Raw genomic sequence first — 11,528 nt, 5'->3', positions numbered from 1 at the left:
TGACTAAGGTAATACTATGGGTTTTGAGAAGCCACCAATTAATAGCCTTCAAAAACAACTTTGATACCTATGTCTAGCTTTCATAAAAGTGATTTTCATTGACCCAAGTAGTAGAGCAGAAAAATTCTCCCTACTATTCGGAAAAAGAAATAAAGGAAAGAAAGAAAACTAAACTCGGAAAAAGTTTTCTAGCTAGCTAAGATAGCTTAATTCAACCAAAAGTTAATCCTCAATTGTAGGCGAATATTATGAACTTCGCCTTATATATCTAAAGATGAAGGTTCATCTTATCTTGCGTGATGGATATGTGTCACAATCCAGGTGCTTATAAAACTATATATATATATATATATATATATATATATATATATATATATATATATATATATATATATATATATATATATATATATATATATATATATATATATATATATATATATTGTGGTGATATCTTTTGTGGTGATATCTTATATATCTACATTAATCTTCGATTTCATTAATCGCTTATCACTTTCTATGTACGGCTTAATTTAAAAGTGTGCCACATAGATAATCCGGTGTCAAAGCTCTTAAACCGTGGAAATATAACCCTTAATTTTTATTCAGCTTTTTTAGTGTAAAAGGGAGGGTTGGCTTTGATAAAGAAAAATTAAGTATAGTTCATATATTTTGTATGTACTAGTATATAACTACTCTTTACTCATCACATATACTTGTATTAGCTTATACTACTACCCGCGTTCCTTTATATATAATGGTTATGTTTTGACTTGTTCATTTGTCAATACACGTACTTGTTTGAACATTCATATATTTCAATACATACTTATAAAGTATAACGATTGAATATTCATAAAGGATTATTATTAGGACAAATTAAACAAGGTCTCACATGACTATATTGTGTCTTATATATTATGAATAAATTCCAAGATTCTGCCATTTGATAAATACAAGAATCAAAATGTAACCAACAAAAAAGAAACGTAGGAAATAGATTATTTAATTTGATAGTTGTTCAAGGAAGGCCAGGCCAAATTAGTTTTAAAAATTGAATAGAGCGCACTCCAAATTCATTAAAAACGCAGTAATTAGGAATTAAAATTTTGTATTGAGCTTCATTTGATCATTAATCAATAATAATTCTCCTTTTTTTAATGCTAAAATTAATCTGAAAATTAGGAGGTACGTACTCCTATATTAAAGCCATAAGAAACAAACCAAAAAGATAAACTTGAAAAAAATTGAAAGTAGAAACAGAGTGTTTGAACAAGATTAACCATAAATTTTTAGGTACTGTAATATATTGTTAGTGTCACGTAATCGATTGAACCAATTGTTTGGTTGAAGTGAATTTTGTGTGACCTTATATTATATATTTCGTATTTTGTTTCAAACAAATCATCTCATTTTGCATGGACTCTGACTAGAATAACAATGCAATTAAAATATATAAGTGGGGATTGACTTTAAAATTTCATAATCTTACCTTCTTTTGTTAAAAAAAAAAAAAAAAAAAAAAAAAAAAAAAAAAAAAAAAACAAGGCTAAAAATTCAAACTAAAATGTTGAGATTATACGAATATAATAACCCAAAATTTGGGATGTCTTTGTCTATTGATACAAAGGCCTTGTTTGGTAATTGGCTTTTAGTTGGCTTTTTGGTTGGCTTTTGGCTTTTGGCTTTTTCTTTTGGTCAAACAGCCAAAATACTTGTTTGGTAAATGGCTTTTCAGCTACGTGAAAAAGCCGGCTTTTCCGCCAAAAACAAAAAGCTAGTGTTACTAGCTTTTTGGTTTTGGCTTTTGGCTTTTCATTAAACAAATTACTTTTTATCCTTAATTATTAATTAATAATTAATAATTAATAATTAATAATTAATAATTAATAATTAATAATTAATAATTAATAATTAATAATTAATAATTAATAATTAATAATTAATAATTAATAATTAATAATTAATAATTAATAATTAATAATTAATAATTAATAATTAATAATTAATAATTAATAATTAATAATTAATAATTAATAATTAATAATTAATAATTATTAATAATTAATAATTAATAATTATCAATCAATAATTATCAATCAATAATTAGTAATTAATAATTAATAATTAATAATTATCAATCAATAATTAGTAATTAATAATTGGTAATTAATTAATAATTAATTATTAATTTGTAATTAGTAATTGATAATTGATAATTAATAATCAGTAATTAATAATTAATAATTATTAATCTATAATTAATAATTAATAATCAGTAATTAATAATTAATCATTAATAATTAATAATTAGTAATTAGTAATTAATAATAAGTAATCAGTAATTAATAATTAGTAATTAATAATTTATAAATAGTAATTAATAATCAATAATCAATAGTTAATAATTTATAATTAGTATTTCATAATCAATACTTATTAATTAATAATTTATAATTAGTAATTAGTAATAAAAAATTAGTAATTAATAATTTATAATTAGTAATTAATAATCTATTATTAGTAATTAATAATTAATAATTATTATTTAATAATTAGTAAATTAGTAGTTATAAGTACTTAAAAATTAATAGTTAGTACTCCGTAATTAGTAATTATTAGTACTTAATTATTAATAACTAGTAATTAACAATTGTTAGTAATATGTAATTAATATTAAGTGCTTAATAATTAGTAATTAGTACTTAATAACTAGTAGTTTATAATTAATAATAAGTAATTATAAATTAGTAGTTAATATTTTGTATTAGTAATTAATAATACTGATAATAAATGTATAAGAATACATAATAATGCCCTTTAAGGTTGTTTTGCATAGTTACAGCCAATATCTAACAGCTGATTTTACCAAACATGTTTACATACAATAAATAGTCAAACGGCCACTACAAACAGCCAATACTAACAGCCAGTCAAACAAGCCAAGTTAAACAGCCAACAGCCAACAGCCAATTGCCAAACAAGGCCAAACTTAACACTAGATTGTCATTAATGGTATGAGTTTTAAAGAACTAGCCAATCAATCATGCATACGTGACAAGAATCTTTATAACTCGTATTATTTTTAGTCTAAAAAAAAACAATTGGAAGAATTTCCGATCATAAGTATATTACATTGGACAAAATTGAAAACAAGGCCAAGACAGTAAATAATAATTGAACAGCTAAATAATACGGAGTACTTTGTAACAAACAATGTTAACTGAATTACGAGTAAGATGATTTGTTGATAAATTGGAGAATAGGAGAACTTTTTTATGAAGAAAAAAAATTCATTTACAATGCTTCATAATGCTTATAAAAAAAAACTAATAACAATATTGGCCCATTAATGAAGATCAGCGGGGCAACTGGGACAAAAAAAAAAAAAAAAAAAAGAAGAAAATTAATGTTTAAAGGAAAAAAAAAAAACTGTATTTTTTGAGAAAGTAAAAATTAAGATTTCTAAATGATTAACTATTACAGTAGTTGGCTAGTTTTATGAGTCCTAGGGAAGATTTTCTGCCCAGGAGCAAGGATGGCCATTGGATCAAACATCGCCTTTCGTTCGACAAATCTTGGCCATTGGCTCCCAAAGTGTTGCTTCCACTCTTCTTGTGTTTGGTAATGTGGAAGATACAACTTGAAATCGTACCCTTTCTTCGTACAATGCCTAACAATTTCCCTGTTCTCGGCCACCAAATCCGCCACTGGCGGACCACTAGGATACGGTGGGGTGAACCGGAGCAACGCCACCAAGTAAAAGATTTCACCTTCTGGTATTACTACAGAGTTACGGCTATCCCATCTGAACAAACCAAGAAAAGTATTGAAGTCACAAATTATGCAATGCAAAAATGATTTAAATTCAAAATACTAGTAGAAAATAAAGCAACTATTATCACAATTATTTAGATTTGTACATTCCTAAATCCAAGTAATTACAAGAAGATACTATAAAACCACTAAGACCCTGTTTGATTCACCTTAATTTTGCTGAACTGAAATTATTTTTACTGAACTGAATTTATTTTTACTGAACTGAAATTATTTTTACTGAACTGAAATTATTTTTACTGATTTTCTATTATAATTCTTCTTTAAGAAAACTGAATTTTACTGAACTGAAATTATTTTTACTGAACTGAAATTAATTTTACTGAACTGAACTTATTTTTACTGAACTGAAATTATTTTTACTTAATATTATTTTTTTAGGTGAAAAGAACAGGGCCTAATTCTGTAAGTACTTGTCTAGCCTATATTTGGACATTTATCAACATAGGTCAGACAAGACAAAAGATCACCTAAACATGAGATGACTTCTATACTTCTTACGTCCACAAATAATAATCTCATTTTCACTAAAAACATTCAAATTTCCCTAATTTTATAACCATTAATCTATTTAAAGATATACTTTTAATTACAAGAAGCATATTTTTCAGCAATTACAAGAAGATACAATAAAAATCACTAATTCGAGTAATTCCCACAACCCTTGTCAAATCTATGTTTGGACACAGCTCAACAGAAACTCACCTAAAGTTTGAGGTGGACTTCTATACTTCTTACGTCCACAAATAATAATCCTCACTTTCAATAAAAAAAAACATTTGAATTTCCCTCAACTTTAACTACAGAGTATTAATCTATTATAAGCTTCTACAAAATACATATTTTATCAATTTTCAACTTTCCCCCACAGCTCCACCCATTTATATAGATTTATTAGTAATCACGATACTAATTCAGATTACACTACTGGAGAAACTACTAATTCATGACTAATTGTATAATTAATTCTAAGAACTAAGAAGAGAATATAATATAAAGTTGCTACATTTGGAATGTCTAATTCTGTCAAAACAATTGGAATTTTGCACAAAAATATTGGGTTTTAACCCAAAACACAGCATCATCACAAATTTAATTAGCAAACAAACAAATAATTTGGCCATACAAACGTCATCCATCTGGCAGGGAGGAGTGAGAAACAGTACTCCAGTAAATAAGATGGAGGAGAGAGAAAAATCAGCCGTTGAGAGCCAGACAAATTATGGTGTCATTATTAAAAATGGTTGGCATTTTAAAATACATCTTGTCGTTTCTCAAATTCCTAAAGTAAAAGAATCCATCATTAAAAGCTGCATTTTCCCCTCTAAAGTATAAACATCATTACTTGGTAATACTAAAAATACCATTAAATTATGTGAAAATGTTAGATTACAATTGGACCACTATGATTCTATTACATAGCTACATGTATAAATTTTATTGAGTGTTAGGTGATTAATCAAATTTAAACTCGTAAATTAGTTTGTGGTTCGTTTAGATGGTTTTTAACTTTAGTGAAAACACCCAAAATCTTAACTATTCGCCTATTGGTAGGGATGGCAATATTAAGTGGATATCCACGAATCCGCTCCACCCGCTATAAATAAATGGACGAAAACCCGAATTAAATGGATGAGAAGCGGGTGACGGATGAAGCGGGTGATGGATCGGATCGGATGTGGATGATACTTTTTTCACCCGCTAACCATCCACCCACCCGTTTAATATATATTATAAAATTTAATCTAAGAATTTTAATAATAAAATATGAAATGTGCAAGAAAATTACTTATTTTTTTGTTGCAAATTAATTTTTCAAACAATATATTGTTATTGTTTCAATTTGTAGTAATAAAATAAAAAAATTATGGTACAAATAACTGAAAATTAGAGTTTATGTGAGTTTTTTTTTCCACTTTAATACTCATCCATTAGTCATCCGCTCCACCCGTTTCATCCGCGGATGATGGACGGACGGATATGGATGATTGGTGAAGCGGATGACGGATGGATGTGGATGGAGCGATTAGAGTAATGGATGGATGCGGGTGAAGCTCCACCCGATCCGAATCCGATCCATTGCCATCCCTACCTATTGGTCTACCAATGACTTCTCCATCTCAATTTCAACATCAACCATATCCTACCACCAAGTAGATTCTCATGGACAATAGGATTTGGCCAGGCTAAAGATATAAACATAATAACTTTGTTTTTGAAAAAAGAAAATTCCAAAATAAGCCTGAAAACAACACTTCTTATATTCGAGAATAAATGGAGTAGAATGAAAACTACGTGCAAATACAAGTTTGAATTGTCACATTAGAAATTAGACGACACCTAGCTTAGACAGTTGCCACCTCACAAGTTTAGATAACTACTCCTTTCGTTGTCAATTGAAGTTAGAGGAAAAATCTATTGAATAGATACTTGATTCAAATTATCCTCATTTATACATGTACATAGGAAAGTATATGATAGGTTAAAATGGATAAAAAGGAAAAGGTTAAATATCAAGATTCAATGAGTATATATCCGCTCATTAATTGTCAATTGAAGTTCAAAGATACATCTATTGAATCTTATAGATAGTCTAAACTCTCTTCAGTTATGGCGTGTGCATATACGAGAATTTCAATCAATCAATCAAAATCTTAATTTCATAAGTGGAACCAAAATCATAGACGAGTATTTAATAGGTAAAAATGAACAAAAGGGAAAAGGTTAAAATTGATGATTTAATAAGTACTTATATCATATGGTTGATGGTGGCCCACAAAATCAGAAGCATTTAGGTATATAAGTTACTAAGTACTTGGTATTTGTTTCATCACGGGTGCACCAATTATCCAAACATATGACCTACCAAATACCTTCTATAGAATGTGAGATACTGAAATACAAGTACAAAGAAAACACCAAACAATTGCTATAATATATGCATGACCTAATTAGCGTACAGTTTTATGGTGGGATATCAGTATTATTATTACTATTTCTATCATATTATAAAATATTATATTATATTCATGTAATTACAAAGGAAGATTATGGTCCCATACTATGCCAATTTTTTTGGGAGACTTGAGAATTGCGTTTTGGAAGAGTCTAAGATTAGGTTCTAGAAAAAGGTTGTGAAATTTAATGTAAATGGACCAAGAACAAGAGATTCAAGATTTTTGAGATTTTGACAATCAATATAATTAAGAAAAATCTTAACCACCCTTATCATACAAAACAATTGAATTAGTCAGCGTGTCAAATCCTAGGAGGTCGATTTCGAGGGCAAACCAATGGTGACGTGGGTCCCACGTGTCACCAACACGTGCCGCGTTCACATAGTCCAAAATCCAAATTTAAGCATGGTAAGGACGACACGTAGGTGAATTGCATGCAATTAAGCACTTAGGACCCCATTTTCACATGTAGTTATTATGATCATGCGCTTAAAAAAGCAATTATAACAATTTGTGATTAAGTTCAAATCAAAGTGAAAAAGGGCAAAAATAACACTCGGAGAGAAAAAAACAGTTGGAAAATTTGAGCTGGCATTTGCTTAAAACAGAAACATCCATGCAATTAAGCATGTAGGTCCTATGTTAAAAAAATCCCAGGTAGTTGTGATCGTGCTTTTGAAAGTAATTGCTAGGTAAAGTCAAAAAAATCTAAACTTACTACAATTTTACCCTCACCCCACCCCAAAGACCGACATGACATTACAATAACCCGTCAACCTATAAAGAACACAAAATATCTTACTCGAAACTGACCTGACCTAGTCATCCCAACAAATGCGTAAAGGGAAAGGAAAAGAAAGGAGATGGAAAAAAAAAAAAAAAAAATCTTTGTCTAACAATTAAGAAAACTTTAGAAGAAAAGGGAAGGTAAAAATAATTAAATTATTTATATATACACTATTGAAAAGAAAATGAGACAAAACAAATAAGCAAAAATGGGGAACAAACAACAAAAATAATGAATGATGATCATAAAACAATATACTCTCCTAAACATGTAGTCCCACATTTATCTAGTGGGGAGGTCCCTTAATAAAATGCCATTTAGTAGGTTTTTATTTATTTTAGGTGCATATACATCAATTCCTATCCTTTCCATATCAAGTAACTTGTTTCTTAGTGGTCCATTTTTTTTTCTTTTTTCTTTTTATTTCTCCATTTTCATTTACCCCTCAAATTTTATTTACACTATTTTATTTATTTTTTATTAAAATAACTTAATAAAAATGACCCCAAAAAAAAGGAAGCCAAGTGGAGTATAGCAAAGGCATAGAAGGGGGGACACACTCACTCACAAAATAAAATGAGAAACAACCAATAAGAAAAGAGTATAGAAATTGAGAAATAATCACCTGCTACGCAGGAGAGGGTAGACTAACATGGGCCCACCAATCCCACCCTTGAGGATCGTCTTAAAGACCGTCCGATCAAAATCAGCGATATCACATTTTGATACGAACAGATTGAGCCAAGGATGTGGGGCCTCCCATATCCCACTCGCCGTTGCTTGTTGCTCTGCTTTCTTTACTCTCAGTAGGAAATCCATGTAACTCACGTCCACCTGAAATCGTAGACCCTCCACGAATCTCAGCCGTCCGATCAACCGGGATACTTCCTGTAATTTTGTGGGATTTTCAGGGTTATTTTTGTCATTATGGTTTGGTGGGGGATGGGGGGACCAGGACGTCATCAGGAAATCTCAATGATCAGCAATACGACAGCAAGTGGAATGAGTACAATTACTAATATAGACATGGATGGATCAACATGAGACTGACACTCCTATATAAGTAATTAGTCCGTCTCATTTTACTCGTCCCATTCAAATTGATTATAACTAACGTTAGAGATATTAAATGTATATTGAATGAATGTAAGAGTAAAATAGTAGTCTATTATTGTAGAAAGTGAGACTAATTCAAAGAGATAAATCAAATACGAGGTAGATAATTGGGGCAAACAAAAGAAAACGGGAATAAATAAAGAAGGGGCCACAATAGTAATTTGGGAAGTTTGGTTTGCATGGCTGTTTCGATACGTTATGGTGTCAGAAAATCCAATGGAAGATTTGTTGATTACATTACATACCCGTATGGTCAGTTTCACACACACTCTCTAGTCCCCCCATTTTTTACATTTTAAATCTTTTTTTTGGTTATTTTAACTCCAGAAGATAAAAAAAAAAAAAAAAAAAAATCAGTTCAGTCACTCGTGCAAGCGGTAAAAAATTAAAGGTAAAAAAAATAGATGGCCCCGATTAAAAGATTAATACATGGTCAAACAGGTTAATTGGGTCCCGCAACCTAATAGACCCCACTTTAATTATTTAAGGTCAAAACGAAGTCCTGGTCTTTAAAAAAAAAAAAAAAAAAGTTAAAATTAAAAAGAACTCTCAAGTAATAAAAGTATTTCGTACATGAAAAAAAAATAAAAATAAAGGAAATGGATATCATAGCATTTTAGACGACTTTTGGAGTTCTAATAACTCATTCCAGTACTTTAATCATTAAAGAAAATTTATCGTAATTTTATCATACATTTTCAAGTAATAACAATATATGGTACGTAATAATCATTAAATTACGAGTTTGTTTGTTCGACTTATTTTGTCTGAGATTATGTGAATAAAACAGAATCTATACGTGTGCGTGCATTTAATTAATGAATGTAAAAAAGAATGTATAATTACCGAATCAACGAAGGAAGGATGTTGGTGGTGGTGAAAATGAAGAGCGACTTCAAGGCAATACAAAACGGACCCCGAACTCGGGGGGAGAAAATCCGGATTGAACCATTGATCCGAATCCAAAGTAACCGAAGGCCAACCATTAATCGGATCGTCACTGTTAACAAACACGAACCCCTCCACATAATCGAACGAATTCTCCTTTGATTGACTCACTATGAACTCCGCATCACGGGTGAACTCGTCGAATTCGGAGTACACTAACCTTATCCATCTCACCTAATCCCGCACAATACCAAAAGAACATAAAAATAATATTAGTACGTGTTAATTTATTTACGAAAATGCTATTAGATAAACCGTTTTTTTAAAAAAATACGAACCATGTCCGGGGCCTTTTGGAGGGGGATTCTCGCCCGGGTAATAACCCCGAACTGCCCGAGACCACCAAGGACGGCAAAGAAGAGGTCAGGGTGAACAAATTCAGAGCAAATTACGGTTTCACCCCTGCCCGTAACAACCTCCAATTCCGTTACGTTAGATGTTTGAGGTCCATAACGGAAAGCCTGGCCGCTAACACCGGCGTTAGATAAAGTCCCACCAACCGTCAAAGCAAGATAATCCGTCCAACTTCTGGGCGCCAATCCATACCCCAAAACGCACCGTTTTAGCACCTCCTCCCACAATGCTCCCCCGCTGACGTCAGCGTAGGAGAGAGAAGAATTAGACGATGAAACGACGACGTTCAACGAAGGGTGGTCCCCCATGGCACGCATATCGATGACCAACCCTTTGTCGGACATAGCTTGGCCGTTGATTGAGTGGCCGTTACCTCTTGCTGCGACTCTGAGAAACGGCGTCGTTAGGACTGATTTTATGACCGTTGCCACGTCGGATGAACCGGCTGGTCGGATTACCGCTAACGGTTTAGCCCGGTTCATTCCGCCGAAATCTTTACCGGCTAAACCGGTGAAAATTGAGTCGTAATCAACTGTTCCTTGTATTTCTTTCAACGCTTCTTTCCATTCAGCGGCATCGCCTTGTTCGCCGCTCTCAACGACGTCGTTTTGCCGTGATTCGGCGTCGTTTTCATGGTGGAAACTATGCTCTATGAATGCTATCATTTTATTTTACCCAGAAATTAAAATTGAATTATTATTTTTTTTATTATTATTATCTCCCCTGTTTTTTTCTCACTTTTCTTTGTTTTGGGGTAGTGAAATTGTGGTTCAAATGAAGGGTTTATATAGGGAAAAAAATGGGGGAATTACCAAATTAATTAGTGAATTAAATAATTAATTTGGGGAAATTATGAGTGTAACTGAGTCAAATTGTAAAAAAATTAGGAGAGAGAAAGAGGAAATTGTTTAAGAGAAATGGGAGATGCAATGTACTGTATTATAAGTAAGGTTGAAGAATGTGTAAAATGAAGTCAGAAATTTAGGATACGTTTCTATTTCAGAGAAGAAAAAAAACATGAATAAATAAGCAAGAAAAAAAGAAAAAAGAGAGAGAAAGAAAGGGAGAAAAAGAAAGGGAGAAAAAGGAGGGTGTTTAGGATACGTTTCGATATCCAGTTGGGGAAGGAAAGTTAATAGATGGATTATGGAGTTTATTGACATTCTTTGTCTACCACTTCCTTTCTTACACTACTTTATTACTCGTACTTACATTTAATTTATACTTCTACGTATACAATAGATTTTTCTGTTTCTTTCTTTGGTCATTATTAATCATGTGTTCTTTTCGGAGTGTTAAAAGGGTTGAGGTCTGGTAAAAGTTCTCCTTATCAAGTTATCATTTACGGAGTAAAAAAAACAAAATCATGTGTTCCTTTCAGCATATCAAAAGGCTTTTAAATGGCAAATAGTCCTTTAATGTTGGAGTAGTATAAAAAGAAATAAAGTAGGTTAAAAGTTTGAAATCATTTTTCTAGGAAAAAATGCATTTGTCAATATTAATTAGGAGGATGGTGAGATCTACGTAAC

At 30.9% G+C, this 11,528-nt stretch overlaps 1 protein-coding gene across 1 annotated transcript; it reads right to left on the bottom strand.

Moving 5' to 3' along the window:
* Positions 1–3,255: 3,255 nt before the first annotated feature.
* LOC145595935 (cytokinin dehydrogenase 7-like) lies at positions 3,256–11,147 on the bottom strand. The gene is made up of 4 exons (XM_081652366.1): positions 9,924–11,147; positions 9,544–9,819; positions 8,207–8,469; positions 3,256–3,808 (listed from the first exon to the last, which is right to left on the bottom strand). Exons 1-4 carry the CDS (start codon positions 10,662–10,664, stop codon positions 3,481–3,483), a joined length of 1,608 nt encoding a protein of 535 aa, XP_081508492.1. The 5' UTR covers positions 10,665–11,147; the 3' UTR covers positions 3,256–3,480.
* Between the last annotated feature and the right edge of the window lie 381 nt (positions 11,148–11,528).

This window comes from Chenopodium album, chromosome 19, assembly GCF_948465745.1.
Source record: "Chenopodium album chromosome 19, dcCheAlbu1.1, whole genome shotgun sequence".
In the NCBI taxonomy this organism is placed as follows: Eukaryota; Viridiplantae; Streptophyta; class Magnoliopsida; order Caryophyllales; family Amaranthaceae; genus Chenopodium; species Chenopodium album.
Note: the sequence above shows the minus strand (reverse complement) of the source record. Positions and strands in the feature narration are given on the sequence as shown.

Bases quoted from the DNA above. Each gene is read 5' to 3' on its own strand.
- LOC145595935 (XM_081652366.1), bottom strand. From the start codon at position 10,664: ATGATAGCATTCATAGAGCATAGTTTCCACCATGAAAACGACGCCGAA. The intron at 9,820-9,923 runs GTTCGTATTTTT...GTGCGGGATTAG, and splicing joins TCCAAAAGGCCCCGGACATG to GTGAGATGGATAAGGTTAGT. The intron at 3,809-8,206 runs GTGATTATTTCT...TGGTTTGTTCAG, and splicing joins TACCCTCTCCTGCGTAGCAG to ATGGGATAGCCGTAACTCTG.